Source organism: Heloderma suspectum, chromosome 5 (genome assembly GCF_057233095.1).
Source record: "Heloderma suspectum isolate Gila_16-S chromosome 5, 16-S_ref, whole genome shotgun sequence".
NCBI classification, from domain to species: Eukaryota; Metazoa; Chordata; class Lepidosauria; order Squamata; family Helodermatidae; genus Heloderma; species Heloderma suspectum.
This window is the reverse complement of record NC_139462.1, coordinates 139,131,500-139,151,666: the sequence shown is the minus strand read 5'-3', so window position 1 is coordinate 139,151,666 and position 20,167 is coordinate 139,131,500. Positions and strand designations below refer to the sequence as shown.

At 45.1% G+C, this 20,167-nt stretch overlaps 1 protein-coding gene across 4 annotated transcripts in view; it reads left to right on the top strand.

Annotated features, from left to right (window-relative positions):
• Window positions 1-394: 394 nt before the first annotated feature.
• The window catches only part of TPPP (tubulin polymerization promoting protein), a 69,074-nt gene continuing 49,301 nt past the window's right edge, over window positions 395-20,167 (top strand). The window contains exon 1 of one of the 4 annotated variants that reach the window (XM_084857592.1): window positions 395-692. In XM_084857592.1, coding sequence (XP_084713718.1) covers window positions 679-692 — 14 coding nt within the window. In that variant the 5' untranslated portion in view covers window positions 395-678. The other 3 variants (XM_084857595.1, XM_084857593.1, XM_084857594.1) reach the window with 3 other exon arrangements.

Genomic DNA, 20,167 nt, shown 5'->3' with positions numbered 1-20,167 from the left:
TACCGAGGTTTAGCTCTATAGCGCTAACTAAAAAACCCTTTCTGTCACCTTCTATTGACCACTTCACTAAAATGGTGGTGACCGGACAGGTATAGCGCTATACCTCTCTGGTGCTATAATGCTACTTCAGAAGAATAAAGCAATGGGTGTTGCTAGGCGCTTAAAAGATTCACAGCTTAGACCCATAGGCTACAAATCTGCATGTGCGCACATTTAGAAAAAGTTACAAGGATTTATTTAAATTTCACAGGAGGCAAAGCCAGATAATCTCTCACCCAGATCATGCCAAATAAAATAAATTATTCAATTAATTTGCGCCCTGAACCAAATTATCCCAACCCAATAGATTTTTTTTCTAAACTTAATTGCCATGCAGGGGAACATGGGGGGGGGGGGTCAGGGCCTGACTGCAGCAGGCGGGAAGGGTGGAGTTAACCCTTCCCTCCCCAGCTGCAATCTCCTTTGCAAATTGCCAAGAATTAGGCCGAGGAAAAAACCCAACGGACGCTCCAGGCCCTGTGGAAGAGACCCGGCACCCTGAGAAATCGTCTCGGGGCCAGAGCCCCACGGGACCAAGCCTTGCAACGCCCTCTGCCTGGAGGCAGCCGCTTAACGTCAGGCGGAGAATTCGAATTTGAGCCGAGAGTGCGGAAACAGGAAGCGAAGCGACTGCTCCGGATGGGCTGGCAAGTGTAAGAGAAGCGCCGTTTCAAACGAAGCAACGGATCAACGTGTTTGGGGGGGGGGGGCTGTCTTCCGAAGCAGGACCTGCCTCCGGGGCAGCGAGAGCTGGGCTGCGCCTCACCTGCCCGTGCACCTGCCGCCGCCGCCGCCTCTCCTGAGCGCAGCTTCCCGCCCTCGGGGGGCCCGCGGGGCCATGTAAGGCAGCGGCGGCAGCGGCCGGCTCGGCCCGACGGCGCGCGCGACCCCCGGCCTCGCAGGGGCGGAGCCGGCGCTGCCGGCCGCGGCGCTCGGGGACGGGGCAGCACAGGGTGGGCGGGCAGCACCGGCGGCGCTTCACCAATGCCAGGCGGCCAGGGCGGGGCTGGCTCGCTCGCCTCGGAGCTGCCCGCTTGCCTTCGCGGCGGCCGCTGCTGCGCTGCGCTTCGACGGTGCCCCAGCTGGGCTCGGTCGCCCCCGGCCGGTGTGAGCATTGGCAGCGGTGGCCGGACCTGCGCCCGGCCTGGCCCCCCGTTCCTTCCCCTCGGGAGCTTGGAGGTAAGCGAGCGCTGCGCGCCTGGCGCAGATCTCCGTGCGCTTTGCGCTGGCGGGGCTCCGCGCCCGCCCTCGTCCGCCTCCCGAGTGATTCCTGCCGGGCGTCGGCTAGCCGAGAAGAGCCGACGCTTCATCTCGCGCCTCTGGGGCCGTCGGCTGGAGTTCGGTGAGGCGCTGCAAGCGAAAGCTGTGGCTGGAGGGCGGGCGGGCCGTGCGGGCGAGCTGCCAGGACCGCGCGTGTTTGTGTGTGTCTGTCATGGCATCATCATTCTGGCCGCAGCCGCGTGCAAAGAATGGCGAGCCTGGCGTAGGGCTGGCATTGGGGTCCCACTCCAGAGGGGGTTGGCTGTGTGCTGCCTCCCAGCCAACGTGCTTTTTGTAACAGCCTGCCTGATGAAGAGATCTGGAGATCTCGAAAGCTTGCACTTGGGGCGGTTGTGATCTTTGAGTTGGCCTGAACGATGCATATTATGCTATTTGAATTTTGCAAAAAGGATGCATAGTGCAGGGGAGACGGAGGAAGTTGACCTCCACCCCGCCCCAATAACGACCCTGCTGCAGTTGAGTTTCCCATATTCAAAACCCAACATTGTAAACATTGCAGCAAGCTGGCCTTTCAGACCTTGCTACCATCTGCCCTGAATCTCACCCTTATAAGAGGTTTCAGCTGTCTGTGTTGTTGTTCTGTATTTTTATCCCAGACCATTATTTATTGTTACACTTATATCCTGCCCTTTTTTTCCTCCAAGGAACCCAAGGCAGCTTACATTATCCTCCTCCTCTCCATTTTACCCTCACAACAGCCCTGTGAGGTAGGTTAGGCTGGGAGTCAGTGACTGGCCCAAAGTCAGCCAGTGAGCTTCATGGCCAAGAGGGGACTAGAACCCGGATCTCCCAAGCCCCAGTCCTACACTTTAACCACTACATCACACTAGCTCTCTTTTTTGCCCTTGCAACAAGGCCCTCGAGGCAGCTCACGGTCAAAACAAAAATCTGAAATACAAAGATGAACAAAATGAAAATATCCGGAATATATAGGCAGCAAACCACCTAAACACAGAGAGAGAGCAGAGACTTTGGGATTGTAAATATAGATGGCACTTACATTGCATGTGGATAGCCAACAGGCTGTCACATCCCAGTTAGAGGCTCCATTACCCCTACCTCGTCACCCACGTTTTCTGAGGTATGCAACCTTTCGCTCTGATGACTTTTTTAGTGACTTCATTCCTAGATCCTCTCCTTCTCCCCCTGGCCCCAGCAAGAAACCTGGCACGTTGGCAAATAAACAGCATCTACCTGCATTTGAGACCATTCTCAAACCTGGCTTTGTGTGCATATTGTGGCATTAGAAGATGCTGGGATGCACATAACGATGGGTATGATCTGTTTAAATGGAAGAATTTGGTGGCTGCAAGTGTGTATGTGGGGAAGGTTCTGTGTAGTTAGATTTCCAGATTTTTTTATGGCTGAGATTCTGGTGTGCTTCTAGGTGTTTCAGCATTATGTAATACCTCGAAAGCTGAAAGCAGTGTGTTGTATCCAATCTTAGTCTAATTTAAGCCCCATTCATTCCAATGGGCTTACTCTAAGTAGGACTAACATTGGCTACAACCCAGTACTCCATTTGTGCCAGTGTAACTTAGGATTTTCTTCTCTTTCCCCTTTGATTGTGGTCTGGGTGTTTCTCCTTTTCTCCTCAATGTTTGGGGGAAAGGATCGCGAGAAGTTGTTTGGCGGCTCCAGAGGTTTTTAAACTGCTTCTCATCTGACTTAGCAAGATGGAACCCATGCGCGAGCAAAGACAGCTGGATCCTTCAGTGGGGTTCCCTGTTCTCTCACCTCCCCCCATTCCATTGCATTCCCCTATTTAGAATAAATGCAACAGCACCTGCCCCGGGGCATTGGAGGCTACTCGCTTTGGATTCTTCAGTGGTTGATTTCAGTTTCATTTGCTGCTTTTCATTCCAGCCAGAGCAGTGTTTACACATTGCCCCCATGTGTTACCATTTGTGCGCTGCACGTGATCTGGGTTGCAATCCTTCCTTGACCCATTCATTCCACAGCAAGGCTGTGAGCTTTCAGAGAGGCTGCTCTGGGGTAGCTGGAGAACTGGGACAAACATGGAATGTTGATGCTCAACTGAAGCAGCGCTTGATTTCCCAGATGAAAAGCACAGTGGGGCACAAAGATTCATATCCTCTCCAAGGTGGTGGGCAAGATCTCTGGGTGTATGCTTCCCTCAGGCATGATCTGGGCAAGTTCCCGGAATGTTGAGTTTTCAGTCTATTCTAGCCCTTTTATTTACTCAATTATGAGGGAAAACATGCAGGCAGGTTTCTACCCAGTTGCTCAGTAAGACACACATCTGCTTCTGTTTGCCATGTGTTCTGACCAGTGAGTATAAAGGCACTTGTCTTTTATTTCTGATTCAATTATCTAGGGTTGTATCCGGTGTTACTCTTGCTTAGAATAGACCCATTGGAATGACTGGGACTTACGTTAGACTAACATTGGACACACCCCATTGGAGATAACACCTAATAAATAACTTTAAATAATAAATAACTACCTATATTTTGTGTATGTGTGTGCGGAGGTGTGGGTGGGTGCTTGCTATTTCACACTGACCCTTAGAGAGCAATCCTATGGCCACTAGACACTGTTTAGCAGGCCATAGGATATGGTCTATTCCGGGAACCGACCTCCCCCCTCATCCACGCTGCCTCGGAGGCAGTGTGGAGAAGCCCCATCCTCCGCGCTCAGAAGGCAAGCGCGGAGCAACTGAAAAGGGGCGGGGCAGGGGGCGTTCCGGGGCCGGGAGAGTGGAGTTGTGCATTCGACACACCCTATGTCCCCAGACAGCCGAAAACAGCTGTCTAGTGATAAAGAGCAAGGCAGGAGAAGCCTCGAAGGAATGATCCCCCCATGCCTCTCCTGCCTTGCTTTGGATAGGTGGTTGCCTCCGAGGTCAGAGGCAGCTGCCTGTCTACTTAGGATTGTGCCAGCAGTGTCTCATTAGACCTTGCCTCTAATTAACACATTTCTGGTGGTGGGTCTGACCCTCTGACTTGGAAGACCTTTTCCCAAATGTGGTATGTGATGGCTTGTTGTGGTTATTGAGTAGTTCGAGGGAGTCACTTTGCACATGCTCAGATACATTGTTTTTTTAATTATTTCATGTCTGAGGGTGCACTTGCAGCACTGGGAAAGAAAAAAAAAGTTCTTGGGTTAAGAGTTGGTGGGACCTGCCTCCTATTAAGTGCTCTGTTTGAAGTGTCTTTTTAATGGCATCTCCTTAAACTGCTGTCCTGTTGCTTGTTACAGTTCTGACTGAGTTCTCACTGAGATGGGGGAACCTGTGCCTGGGCTGTACCATTATAGACCATAGGTGGGGGCTCACGACAAGGAATGCTGCTTCATACACAGAGATTCTCTGCACTTAGAAAAGTAGATGTCAGGGAGAAAGGTAGCCTAGAACTCTTCTCTCACACACATGCTATTTTTCTATGTTTAGAGAATGTCTGTGTATTGGAGGAGCATTTGTCACCCATGAAGAGGTTCAGCCCAAACCCAGGTGTATCCCCTCGGTGAACTCTACGCCCCTCTGTTAGCCACCTGCGTGCTTTGTTCATAGGTAAAGAGTGCCTTGTTCACTTAAATACCTCGTAATACATTTTAAAACATGATGGGGAAATCTAGTAAACAACATATTGTTCTTATGACCCTAATACAAATTAGTTCTGGTCTACAGGGACACAGTGGTTTCTCCACTCTTCTAAATACCAAAACCAAATAAAGTGTGTTAATTCAAAGATCCATTGTCTATTGTCTTTGATGACAGTAGCTCTTTCAGAGAGCTGAAGAGTGATATGACAGAGGCATAGTTGTACCCATGGGATGCACGCTTATCCCACTGCCATCTCTATTTACAGGTTCTTAAGCTTCTGTAGTGATTTAAAACCTGCAAACCCTCTTTGTCCAGAGACAGTGTGCCAAAAGCAAGTGTGTATTTTACAGGGAACTCAGGCTGAAAACAGTTGTAACATTTTAAGCGTAAAGCACATGAATGCACATTTGCTCATTCTTTGCCATTTGTTTTCAGAGCTGTGAAGATGAGTTCAAGCCACTTCCACACTTTAAATGTTACATTTGTCTTCACTGTATACTTCCGTCTTAGGACTTTCAACTTATTTTAATTTTTTTGCCTATTTCCAGGCTGTGTCAACTCCAAATTAATTTAGGATTAACAAACAAATCCATGTAGGATTAGGAGTATATTTTCACAAACCTTCATTAAAGGAGCATAAGTCTTCCCATACTTTTATCTTTCAGGATTATTGCAAAGGGATGATTAGCAGTGCAATTCTATGCATCTGTATTCAGAAGTAAGATCCATTGAGTCCAGTGAGATCCCACAAAGATCTGTATTCCCACAGAATCTGTATTGGGACCTGCGCTTTTTAACTTGTTCATAAATGATCTGGAATTAGAAGTGAGCAATAAGGTGGCCAAGTTTGCTGAGGAGACCAAATTATTTAGGATGGTTAAAACAAAAAAGGATTGCGAAGAGCTCCAAAGGGATCTCTCCAAACTGGGGGAATAAGTGAGTATGGAGGGGACATGATTGAGGTCTATAGTATTATGCACAGCGTAGAGAATAGGGATATGCTGGGAAGGTGCTGTTGCACTCATGTCCTGCCTGTGGGTTTCCCATCACAGCTGGTCAGCCGTTGTGTGAACAGAATACTGGACTGGGTGGACCCTTGGTCTGATCCAGTATGGCTCTTCTAATGTTCTTCTTCGTTCTTATATGTTTTTCTCCTGCTCTTGTACTGGAACTTATGGCCATCCCATGAAGCTGGGAGATTCAGGACAGATAAAAGGAGGTACTTCACACAGTGCATAGTTAAACTATGGAATTCACTACCACAAGATGTAGCAATAGCCACCAGTTTGGATGGCTTTAAAAGGGAGTTAGACAAATTCCTGGAGGAAAAGGCTATCAATGGCTACTAGTCCTGATGGCTTGCTTGCTTGCTTTATTTATTTATTAACTTTATTAATTGCCCATCTGGCTGGTCACCCAGCCACTCTGGGCGATGTACAACAATAAACAGTTCAAAACAATATAATTCTACATTAAAAGCATCACATTTCTAAAATTACCCTAACCCATCCCAAATGCCTGCCTGAACAACCATGTTATTAATGCGTGGTGGAAGCTCATTAAAGAGGGGGCATGGCAGCGTTCACTAGGGAGGGAGTTCCACAGAGTGGGGGCCACCACAGAGAAGGCCCTCTCCCTTGTCCTCACCAGCCTAGCTGTCCTGGCTGATGAGACAGAGAGAAGACCTTCCGAGGCTGATCTTGTTGAGTGGCCTATCTGGTGTTGCTGGAGGCACTCCTTGAGATAGGCTGGGCCGGAACCGTATAGGGTTTTAAAGGTCAAAACCAACACCTCGAATTAGGCCCGGAAAACAACTGGTAACCAGTGCAGTTCCTTCAGCACTGGAGTGATGTGATCTCGCCAGCAGCTGCCTTTAAATCAGGCGAGCCACCGCGTTCTGTACCAGCTGCAGCTTCCGAACCGTCTTCAAGGGTAACCCCACATAGAGCACGTTACAGTAGTTCAAATGAGAGGAGACCAGGTCATGTACTACCGATGGGAGCAGATGGTCGGGAAGGTAGGGGCGCAGCCGCCGTATCAGATGGAGTTGATACAGCTCTGTCCGGCTCACAGCTGCCACCTGAGCCTCCATGGACAGCTGGGAGTCTAAAATGACCCCCAGGCTGCGGGCCTGGTCTTTCAAGGGTAGCCGTACCCCATTCAACACCAGGTCAACATCCTCCAGCCTCCTCTTGTCTCCCACCAAAAGTACCTTGGTCTTGTCAGGGTTCAGCTTCAGCTTATTCCTCCCCATCCAGCCGCTCACCATCTCCAGACATTTGGAGAGGGCCAACCCTGGTGAGGATTTGAATGAGAGGTAGAGCTGCATGTAATATGCTTCCTCAGTATCAGAGGCAGTATGCCTATGTATACCAGTTGCTGGGGAACATGGGTGGGAGGGTATCCTGCTTGTGGGTTTCCCGTGGGCATCTGGTTGGCCACTGTGGGAACAGAATCCTGGACTTAGATAGGGCTTTGGTCTGTTCCAGCATGGCTCTTCTTATGTTCTTAATGAGACTTACTCCTAGGTAAGCATGTATAGGATTGCATCTTATGCTGTGTTAATTAATCCATAATATGGATTGAGTGTTGTCCCTGAAATAGTGGAGAGGGCATAGTAACTTCAACCTGTGTTAAAGATGGAGGTGCCAGCCAGCATGTGGGATATATTCTTGAATAAAAGTTTGAATAAAAATTATTCTTCCAGATAACACTGGTTTAAAAATCCAGGAGGTTTTAAAAAGAAGCCCAACTATATCTTGCAGTAGAAAAATGATAATTCACATTTAATTTTTAAAGTAGCAAATCAAACAGCCAGTGTAGTTAAATGAATAGGATGTAGGACTTGGGACTGGGGAGACCTGGTTTAAGATCCATGCCCAGTCATGAATAGTTTGGTTCCAATCACTATCCAGCAGTCTAACTCAGAGTCAGTTCAGATGTAACAGGAAGCTGTGGTTTCCTGCTGTGTAAGTGAGTCTTGAGCTTACCCCCTCCCTCTTTTGTATGCCAGAGGAAGAGATTGAAAACTTCTGCTTTCAATTTAAATTAACCACAATTCCCTGTGATGATGCCTGCACTTGTGGAACTGTGATTTGTTTGAACTATGGTTTGAGAACAAGCCAGGATCTGAAACCACAGTTTGATCCTGGCTTGTTCTCACTAACAATAGTTTAAGCAGACTGCAGTTCCCTGAGTTTGGATATTACGGGGAACTGTGGTTGGTCTAAAAGTGGAAGCCTTCGATCTCATCCTCTGGCATACAAAAAAGGAGAGTGGAGGGTGACCATGTATGCCTGAGGTTCATGCAGAATTGTTCTATAGTGGGGAAACCATGGTTTCCCATTAGACCTGAACTGAGTCATAGGTTTGTTATGAGGATAAGAGGGGAAAACTCCATTTAGGCTGCCTTGAGCTTGTTGGGTTACTTGGAAAGTCATTCCTTGCTTGCTATGAATAAAAAATATCCAGACCTGCTTGTTTTTAAACACTTAAAAAGGGGTTGTGGTGGGGAATAAGGAGTGGGGGAGGGGTGGCGGGTGGTAGGTTAAAATCAGTTGAGCTCAGGCAGGGAATTGTAGCTATGTACCTGGAGAGATATTTTCATATGTTCAGGGCTGTATTATCTCAGCCTGGTAAAGACAAGCAGATGGAGGGGGGGGGGGTTGTGTAGGAAGGGAGAAGATGAAAATAAATTTGAGCAATTGACATAACCTGTGAGCGTGAGTGATTTTGGAAGTGTTTCCATCCAAAAATCAAATTGTTTATTTAAAGGTTTCATAATGAACTCTATCCAGAGAATCCACTGATCATACTATCATTTACCCCTCTTCTCCTGTGTTAATGTGTGTATTTTGAAAATGTTATTCATTGCTTACTTTGGTGCTGAGATTTGTTAGTTTCTGGAGCATGGGTAGGTGACTGAGCTTTCCCTTTTCTTGCAGTGGGTTAGGGAGACAATCTGATAGAACAAGACAGTTTGCACTATATATATGTATGTATGTATTTGCAGGGCCTCTTTTGCTTTTTTGGCACTAGTTAGGATGCCCATACATCTGAACAAATATGTGAGAAATAGTGTGAGTGAGAGAGCGGGGGAGGCAGGGAAATAAAGAGCACTCATGCAGAACAATTTAAATCTGTTTTTCCTAAGAAAAATTCTAGGACGTTAGATATGGCAGCTGGTGGATGATAACGTGGCTGCCTTAATTAAGGTATGTACCCTATGTACATACACTTACCTGGTGAGTAAGTCTTATTGAAGTCAGTGGCAGTTAATTCTGATTTACAATGCATAGGATTGGAATGCACAGTCCTTGATATACATGAAGTAGTTAGGAATGATGTCCTGAACTGGACGTGTGCGTGTGTAGATGCTTCATCCCAGTTCAGCTTTTCATTTTTATGCCCTGAAAAATGTAACACCATCCTGTTCTAGAACTCTCCCAATAAGCTGTGTGAAGATTGCATCTGAGGTCCTGTTTACCTCTCATGCTCCTCAATTACCTTTTTTATGTGAGGCTTATAAATAACTACTTGCCTGGCTGTCTGCAGAGTGTAGGAAGCTTTTGTAAATGGAAGGACAGTTGGTGGTTCTTTTTCTTTCAGGCTATCAAAATGGCCTATGACTGGGAACATGTGAGCTGGTGGACTAGTAAACTATGTTTTGAGGACTAGTAACTCATTCCTCCCAGCAGTTTTGGATGGGTTGGCCAGAATGTGTAGGCTCTTTGGGACGCTTCTCCATTACCTAAGAAGAATGCCCAGTGTATTCTGGAAAGAGGCCAGAAACTCCCCTGTTGCAAGGTGTTATATGATGACTTCAGCTGATATTCATAGTGCACTTTTTTAATGTGCCCAGAGCTGTCTAAATCTTGAACTTGTTCTATCCGACTAGGATTTCTGACCTATCTTGTTCCAACAAATCTCTTGCATGCTTGCCTGGTTCCTCATGTCCCTCTAGTAAGAGGACTTCATCATTCTTTCTTCTCCCCTATTCTGTGTCCACTTGCACATTTTGCTTTCACTTAAATGGCATGTACATAGGACAGCTATGGGCAAACTGTGCCCGTAATGTGCTATAGAGGCAGCTTGCTGCTCTGTTAACATGGTCTCCAGGAGTCCGACAATATTTTTGGTTCATAGAGCAAATTTCCAGCAGGCTGTACAGAATAGTGCTGAGCCAAAAATGACAGTTCTCCCTTTTTTGACATTTCGGGGGGTGGGGACATGAAAACTCTGGCAAGAGAGGCTGGGAAAGGTGAGAATTTCAGAGAATTTTCTCCTTGAGGAGGGGACAGGGTTTCCACATACCTTTTGAAGTGTAGGCAATTCTTGAGGGGTCTTCTTTCTATTTTTTTTTTAAACACCCCTTACACTTGCCAGGAGCCCAGGACTTTTCTCCCGCCCGGCAGTTCTTTCTGAACCCCCAGGAGACCATGGGGCCTCTCCAGTGGGCATTCAGGAAGAACTCCTGGCTGGAGAAGAGTCCTGAGCTCCTGCAAGTGCAGGGGGTGTTTTAATAAAAATAGAAAGAAGACCCCTCAAGAATCGCTTCTACTTAAAAAAAGGTATGTGGAAACCCTGTCCCACCCCCCAGGAGAAAATTCTGCAAAATTCTCTCCCTCCTTGCGAAAGAGGCAGAAAAAACAACGCCTCTTTTGCAGGGAGAGAAAAGGTTCCCGAAAATAGGAGGCAGGATCTGGCACAACACTAGTACAGAAGGAGATGAGATGGAAAGCAGGCCCATTCCACCAGACCTGCTGAAAACCTACGTAATTTTTTTCCCCTTCCATCCCCATTCCGTTTTCCTTGTATGTTGTGTCTTTTTAGATTGTAAGCCTCTGGACAGGGGCTGTCTTGTTTTACTGATTGGATGTAAGCCACTCTGGCAGACTTAAATATCTACACTATTGGTTTATATTCATTTTATAGCACTTTAATTCTCATAGCTTTCCCCAAAGAATCCAGGGGATTGTAACGTGGTGAATATGCTGAACATTTTTGCGAGAGATTTACTAGCCCCCTTCTCACCGAATATTTGCTCCACTGAAAACAAAATGAAATGGAAAGTTATTTTCGAATAGCAGCATGCTGTGTCTGAACTGAAGCACGGATGCATTTAAGATTCTCCCTCTGTACCCGCTCTCCCCTCCGAGCACTGGGAACACACATCCTTTGCTAGCACTCAGCTTTAGCTCTGCACTGTTTCCCCGTCTTCTCCTGAATTTGTTACTTGTAAGGAGGAAAAGGGGAAAGAAATGAAAATGTGGATACGATAGTATGGTCAGGGGATTTTTGATGCTGAAAGGCTGTGGTTATGCAGAATCAGTTCCTGATTTTTGAATTGTGCCCATCATCAAAAGAGACAATCTATAGAGCCAGGTCCTGGTTCACACATGCATTTATATCACTTGATAGCTCTACACTTGATTACTGGAAGATGGGTGTGTGAATGGACTCCCCTGAAACACATTGCATTTGAAGTGATGTGAGGAAATATGACAATTCTGTCTGAGGCATTTATATCTGTGGTGGCCCATGTTGGACCAATCCTGTGAGTCATCTGACGAATACACAGGCAGGTTAGATAGCAAGGCTGGTCAAAATCCTCACTCTGCTTCCAGCCTTACTCTGTTTCCGGACAGAAGGCATGAGCTGCAGGCTACCTTATCAGAGGTATAGAAAAATGCTACCCTCTACAGTAAAGGCGAGGACTACTTCACACATTTTGGTTTTTTAGAGGTGCTCCTAAGATGTTCAAAGGGTACATCTAAAATGTAATGTGTGAATATGACAAACGTCTGCAAATACATGCATCATAGAGGTATGTTTGTCAGATTGCAGCTCCCTTTTGAGTGTGTACTCACTTGCAAATCCAGGTTTGCTGCTGTGTAATGTGAAATTGGTTTGAATTTCACGTTATACAGGGAATTTGTAGACACAAAGAATTGTTAGCCTTAACAATTTAACAGGATGGATTCTGACAACCAGTGTCCCCATCCTGTAATAACACCAAATTTGGCATGCTTCAATAATCTGGTATTGGTGGTTCTACTTAGGAGAAGTACTAAGTTTTTCTTACTTGGAAAGCTCATCCTTTGAATTCGCTCTTTCATCCAATCCTGTCAAAATTCATAAAGAGTTTAAATTTGGACATTAGCACTTTATGATTTCCAAGCATACACGCCCAGCCCCACATCAGAGTTGGTTGCAAATAGTCACTTGCCTAGTCACTTGTAGCAAGTAAGAATCTCCTCTAGGTGACCAAGCCGGGAGGCTCTGCAAAGATTGAGGTTTTTTTTGTTCTAGAAAAAAAAATGACTAAGGGTCAAACCAGACGTTGCTTAAATCCATATCTAGCAGCTATGTCTTGCTTTCATTTTTACTCTAGAGTAGGTGCAGGCCCCCCGATCCAGTTTGTGACCCTAGTGTGGGGGGTAAGGAGGCTTTCATGATCCAGCTCTGGCTCCCTGCATCTACTCTGGAGTAAAAATGAAGGAAAGGTGTAGCTGCTAGATATGGATTTGTTTTGGCCCTAACATATGTGGGCAAGCAGTCTAATAAAAGCTTTTGTGGGCCAGTAACTTATGCAGATTTGCTTGCGAGGCTGCATTAGAATACATTATACTTTTGCTTCAACTCTCCTTTAAGCCAATTAAGGCAATACAGTAAAATGGACACACTTCAGCCTTGTCCTTGTTTCCACCAAAGTGCTCTATCAAATGGGATAGAGCACAGCTGTTGTAATTAATATGTAACAATATTCCATACAACTGAATTTAACAAGGTGGGGATTAAGTTGTCAGGTTGCCTTTAGCAGAAATTTAATAGAGCAGGGAAAGTGAAATTGACACTCTGAGATCTCTCTCTGATGTCTTTAAGCAGTGGCAACCTCTTCCATTTGCCTCTGACCCCCAAGAGAGAAAGCAGCAGCTGTGTCATACCGGGCAGCTGTTCAGAGTGCACTAAAAGGAACAGTGATCTTTGTCTTGATCAGTTGTAATGTTTGCTGCAAGACCCAAGGAAGCCTTTTAGGTCATCCATGCAAATGCTGATTCTTTCTGACATCATTCCTCCGCAACGTGGATGGAATGGCTGCTATTCACTAGCACAGTGCACGCACCACAATCAACTTTCAGCCCGTAGCTTTTCATGCAGAAATCAAAATGGATCCTGCAGGGTTTTTTGCATTAAGCTTTTCTGTGGTGGTGCCTTTCTAATAAATGACCACTTTGTCATCTAATCTAACAAAAATAAAAAACCCCGATGATATCCAGTCTGCCCCAGTGGTGAATGCCTTGGTCTGGAAGGTCTTCTGGGGCCTATACTCACATAGCACTAATTGTTCTCAGTGCTCAGCTCAGTCTTCTCTCTCTGCGTTGTGCAGGATTTTTTAAAATCTGTTCTGATTGTATCTTGGCCTTCCCCTGAGAAGCATGCATGGGGTTTTCTCATTTGATTCTCACAACAACCCTGTGAGGTGGGTTAGGCTGAGAAATGGTAACTAATCCAAGGCTGCTAGTAAGCTTCAGGGCTAAGCAGGGATTTGAATCCAGCACCACCAAAGACCACACTGACTTTCACCACTCAGCGGCTCTCAGGTTCTCTTACTTAGATCAGCCAGGTTGCTTCCTATAGACTTCTATGAGCAAATCGGAGTATGCTTCTGGTTCTTTGCCTTATAGACACTTTGCTTGAGCTTCACTGCATTTTATTAAGGAAAGATAATGTTAGGAATCGGTGGAGATGGGCAACAATTTGCCTAACACCAGGGGACTCCAACCTGGTGCCATGGGGGCACCACTGTGCCTGTAGGTACCTCTGTTGGTGCCTGCCCGGCTCCCTGCCCCTCCTGATTTGTGTGTGCGCATGTGTGATATGTGTGTGTATATATATAAAACTGGGAGGCTGGCATTCTGCAGAGTGACACATCAGCCTCCAGCACCATCTTATTTCCAAGAATTACTTTGGGCCCCACATGGGTCCAAAATGGTGGTTGGTGGAACATTAAGCTTTATTTAAAGAGTGCCTATTTGCTCAGGAAAAAGAAAAAGGTAAGTTGGGGGGGCAGTAAGGAACTTCCTGGGAGGCTAGAGGGGGTTGTGGAGAATAAGGGGGTGATTTGCTTGCGATGGGGGTGTTTTGCCTGTTTTTTTTTTTTTAATGTGGTGGGTATTAGATGGTTGGTTGGTTTCTTTTGGTGCTGTGTGGGTTTTGCCTGGGTGGTTGGTGTTTGTGTCTGCATTTTCCCTGGTGTGTGAGATGGATGTGTGTTCTGCCTCTGTGTGTGTGTGTGTGTGTGTGTGTGTGTTACTCTTGGCATCACTAGTTTGCCTTCGGTGAAATGGGTATCATATTGTGCTTGGTGGGAACTAATGTGATTAGACATTTGGGGCTCAGAGACCTCCTCTGCTTTGTACTCAGTTTCTTGGCCAAGCTTCTTGTCTCTGAGCCTCATCAGGTTGCTCTTTGTGAAATGGGTGTTGGAGCAGAAAACTGTGGGTCCAAAAGAGTAGTTTTGTACATATATTTTGTACCTCTGCCTTTTCCTTGTCTTGAGCAACTTTTCTTTCAGCCTCACCAGTTTGCCTTCTGGAAAATAGGGTTGTTTTTTTTACTTGCCACCCACCATGGCTGCAATTTTGTAAATGAGCAAGCCCCCCCATGGCAGCCATTTTGTGAGCGCACCCACAACACTCCTTTGAAATGTCAGATGTGCCCAGTGGCCCCAGAAGGTTGGAGACCCTTGCTTTACACAGATCCATGGCATATATATATATATATATATATATATATATGTTTATTTGATGACAGTTGTATGTATGCTGCCCGATAATATAAAGTTGTCTGGGCAACTGACAAGCTCCATTGCATGAGGCACATTTGTAATCTCACCTACATAGCTCTTAGGGTACTTTTGGATTGGGATGTTTACCCAGATGGAGCAGTGGGAAAGTGCAGTCTCTTGTGTGAATTTGCAGCTTCATCACATTCCCCCCTTTTTTCTTTGCAGTGTAGGTAAAAGTATGTCATTTAGTGTTTTCTTTTTTTTTTTTTTATGATTCTCTGTTAATGCGTTGTAGTGAAAACGGTGACTGTGAGCTTAGTAGAATTCAGTAGCCCTGTCCAGAGTGCTAGCAGGCACTGGGAGAATTTGGAAAGAGCTGGTGCTTTCAACTATAAAACCTCTCTTCTAGCTTATGCATAGTATATCAGTTTCTTGGCTAGCCCTCCTGTGCCCACAGGAAAATCAGCAATATTTTTGGGGTGGGGGGTTCTTGTCTAAAGGAAGCTGTGGATAGCCTGTGTGTTGAGAAGAATTGTGGCAGTTGACAATAAAATTTGCTGTCTGTGTAATGTAGAAATGGTGTCTTAATTCAGCCTGAGCAGAACTGAGAAAGAGGCTGCAGTAATGCTGCGATGGCTTGAAACAAAATTTCCTCTGAATTAAAACAAGACAACACTTCTTCCACTGCTCTTCCCCCCTCTCTTGGGTTTTCTCGTTCGGCATGTGCCTCATTGAAAGGTGAAATGAAGACGTCAATATAAGGAATGAATCTATTGGGAAATTCTCCTGTGCAAACCTTATCTGAAATGAACAGGAGCTGCACAAGGGCACACAAGCTTGTCACCACCAAGATGCCTGGATGCTCAAGGCAGTTCTCGCTCTCTCCAGGCAAGCGGACACTTGGATTTTTACGGCTGGTTTTATTAGATCCATTTTGCTGTCCTATGTTTACTTCACTGCGACTGGATTTTTGTATGATCAGGATTTTTGTATGATGATCTGGATTCCCACGTTTAGCTGCTTCAGATGGATTGCCAGAAAGGCATGATATTATTCATTTATAAAGGAATTATGAAGAAATAGACGTATGTGTCGTTTTTGCACATGAGGGTGTACAAACATGTTTTGTATACATTTGTAAAATGCCCATGTGCATTTGCCAATTGGGCAAATAAATACAAATAAAATAAATACATTTTTAAAAAAAAAATAAAAATTGTGTGTCCTGATATGGACGTGCATTGTTATGCTCATCTGGAGCCCTTTGAACTTGATAGGTTAGATCCAGACTTAGGTGTGTGCAACTGGGCTGGTGGAAGAGAACTTACCTGCCCACTCCTTCCCAGAGCAGCCCCTCCAGCCCCCTGAAAATCTGCACAGATGGTCAGAGGACCTTGCTGAATGGGATGAGCTGTGGTATGAGGGGGAGGGGGTATCTCTGGAAATCGGGTAAAGGCACCTGCTGTGAGTAGAGCCCTTCTGTCAGTGGAAGGCAAATTAAAACAACGAAGAGCCAGTGTATTGTAGTGGCTAGAATGTTGGACTGGGAGTCGGGAGATCCGGGTTCTAGTCCCCATGGAAGCTCATTGGGAGACTTTGGGCCAGTCACAGACACTCAGCCCAACCCACCTCACAGGGTGGTTGTTGTGAGGATAAAATGGAGGAGGAGGATTATGTACGCTGCCTTGGGTTCCTTAAGGAGGAAAAAAGGCAGGATATAAAGGTAATAAATAACCCAGGATGGCAGATCCTCGATCCAATCCAATGTCTATACCTCACATGAGTGGAAGTTTGCATTCCCATTTAGTACTAGTGGTCAGACACAAAAATGTGTTACCCTGCAGATTCTAAGCATTTAGCAGAAAGTGTCCATTCAGGATTTTTCACTAGAATCCATATTCCAGATGCCCTGTCTATTGGATCACAGATTTGAGGCAAAAATGGCCAAATTTGAGCACACCCCACATTTCAGAGAATTCCCCAGCTCTCCTGCCTCTGCAGGTATTGCAAAAATGGCCCAAAGCAGCATGTCGTAGATATTTGGCAAGGAACTTTCCATCATCCTGCATTTCCTGCTAACGTCTTGACTATTGTAATGAGACTTATGTGGGGCTGCCATTGAAGACAATTTGGAAACTTCAGTGGATCCAGAATGTAGCAGCACAGTTTTTGTCTGGAACTAGGTGCACGGAACATATTTAGGCAAGTGCCGCTGGTTGCCAGTTCATTTCAGGGCCAAACTCAAGATGCTGTTTTTTAATCTTTTTATAGCTCTGGACGTCTCTTGGGACCAGGATGCCATGGAGAGCCCCTCCCCCCCTGTGAGCTGTGATCAGGGCATGAGATGATAGCTTGGGTGCCAGCCTCTCAGGCACAATTGGGGCCTGTTCCAGAAATGGGGTGTATTATTGGGAAATGCCTCCCCACCCAGAGAATCCCCCCCCACCCAAGATTTGCTAGACCTACAGCTGGAGACCTTTTAGAAGGGCATTGTGTATGGAGGGTGATGTTTCAGCTACATAAAGAGTCCACACTCGAATGTTAGCATATAGGATCTTGCCTCCTGCTTTTATTATGTGCATTTGTCGTACTGTTGTTGTTTTTAAGCTGTACATTTTTCTTACTGTTTTTTATTGTCTTGTGTTACTTTAATGGTTTGTATTTTGATTTTATCATATTTCTCTTTATGTAATGTTGCAAGGCTTTTGAGGGCCTTGGTTGGTACCAAAGAAAACATTAAAACTGGTCCTTTGTCAGTTGGTGAATAGTGGGAAGAAAATTGTTTGACAGTAAATTACTGCACTCTCAGCCTGTTACATTGTGCTTGATGAACCCTGGCTGTAACAAGTATCTGCTATACAGCTAATAGAATAAATAGATTGTAACCCCCTCCCCCTTCATTCACTTTTACCCTTATCTGTCCCAACATGATCTCTGTACTTGAGCTATTGACAGAGCAATTGTCCTCGAAACCAGTTCATGCTGAAAACAAGACTTCCATTGTAATCCTGACTGTGCTGTGGATGCTCTGAAATGCAAGCCTTTCACCTGAGAGATGTCATCTGATTTTTCGGCAGAATGCTTTGGAAGGTTTTTACGTGAGAGAGGACAACAGGAGATTCATACCCTTGTGTGTTAGGATGACTTCTGGGCCTGTAGTGTGTGTCTTTTGTTATAGAAAATAGACATTGAAAACATCATTTACTATAGTCTTTGGAAACCTGTACTCATTCTTTCAGCATTGCAAGCCTGTGCTCATAACTGGCTCCCATAGACACTGCAAGGACTCAACAACCTGAACCCCCCTTTCAGTGCTAAATTCAGTGCTAAAAATATGCAAAGTAAGAGTAAAGAAGAGGCATTTTGAGCATGTACAGAGGGAGAGCCTTTCCCTTGCCACTAAGGACCAAAACAGACATTACTTTAAATCCCCATCTAGCAGCTACATCTCTTCTTTTTTTCATTTTTAACCCTGGGTTCCAACTCTGGCATGTCAGGGGAGAGGCAAGCCAGAATTCCAGGTCCGTCAGTCGAGCCATGGGACTAACATGCTGGCTTGTTTACAGCAACCCTGGGCTTTAAAAAAAAACCTGGGTCATCATTGTGTGAGACCCGGGCCGCTGTCGATGCATCACGGAAATCAGAGTTATGAGCAAAGTATAGTGCTTTACAAATACTAGATAAATGCATGCAATCTATAAACATAAACGCTTAGTTAAAAAACAAATAAAAGAGGTCCATGTTTTATTGGCAGTGGGCATGCAGAAGGATTTTAGCACAGATGATGACTTTTATTTTCAAAGAAGCTGGGGATTTGGGGTAGGGTTTGTTTGTTTTTTAAATAGCTGCTGGGAATGTTGCATTGCTTACCTTTATAAAACTGATCCCTGCTTAGTGCAATGGCTAAATGCATATCTGGCTTCCCTGAAGATCATATAGTTCTTCTAATTTAGTTCTTTAGTGGCATTAGTTCAGGACATATCCTTGGAGCTGTAGGAAGGGTTTCAGGATACTCACAGAGCAATCCTAAGTATCTTCACTAAGAAGTAACAGGGCTTATTCCCTAATAAGTAAGCTTAGAATGGTAGCTGTGGTCCCTTTGTTCAGCTTGTGACATCAGTTAAATGCGCTGTTCCGTCTATCTGCAGCTGAGCATTGGGGCCAGTCTCTGTCTCAGGCTTGTAAGTTGTCACTTGCCTGGTTGCTTATGGTAAGTGAAGATTGCATCCCGGGGATCAGGTAGGAGCTTTTGTAGTTTGATGAAAACCACATCTCCCAGCCCCCCATAACCTCTGCTGTTGGGAGGAAAGTGGATCTGCTTGCTGTAGATTCTTTTCTCTCCCTGGAACTTCATGCCATATGGTTAGAGATGTGAAGGCCTGGGAAAACAGAAAAATTTGAGGGGAGTTTTTTTTTTCTAAGGACCATTTTTGTTTTTTTCTGAAGGATTGAACAGCTTGGAATTATGAAATATTTTCTTTTAGAGTTTAAGACAAAGTATATGTTGTTACTCAGCCTTTACTCTCCATGCCCCCCGCCCATGATTCTGAAAACTTTGTAATAACACTTTTATAGAAGGACTAGTGACATAAAATGTCTGGAAATAACAAAGCCATGGGGGAAATGTTTTTTAAATCCTCTCTGTAAGATTCCCAGCATACTTATTGCTTTCATTCCTTATTAACATTATTGACTGAAAGTATATTTTACTGATAGACATTTATGCTCAGTTTCCCAACATGTGCGTAAAGTCACCATTGCGCATTGTTGACAGTAAATGTGCATTCTTGACAGTTTGGGTTTTGTTCTATAGAGTCCTGTGTTTCTGATGCTGTAGCAGTCATTTAATGTAGTTCTAATCTATTCAGACCATACTTACAAATTTACTGAGCTTACTTTTAAAACTTTTAACATATAATGATAATTTTATGAGCAAACTAAGTTATCCATAAAATAACTGTAGGAACAGAAAAGCTGCTTTATGTTCCTAAAGCAGCCCTTCCCAACTTGGTGCCCTCTGGATGTTTTGGACTACAGTGCCTAGCATTCCTGACCTTTGGCCATGCTGCCCGAGACTGATGGGAAATGAAAACCAAACTATCTGGAAGGCACCAGGTTGGGGAAGGCTGTCTTAAAGCAACAAAGTGACTTTAGATCTGTAAAAAGCACAAAAAAAAGTAGTATTGTTTATTTTTCCATTTGGGGGGGGGATTTCTGTTTTTTCCCCATCCCTACCCCCCCAAAACTGTTTTTTTCCATGGCCTTAAAATCTCCAGAAATTTTACATCTCTACATATGAATTAGAATTGAATTGAATATCAAATTGAACTGAATATCAAACTTAAATATTGGTTGCCTTAAATTTAGGCTCAAAGCTCAGCTGCTTTACAAGTGAAAAATTCCAGTTTCAGTCCTTGGAAACTCCAGTTAAAAATCTCAGATGGTGCCAGGGTTGGGGAATATTTCTGCCTGAAATCCTGGACAGCTACTGC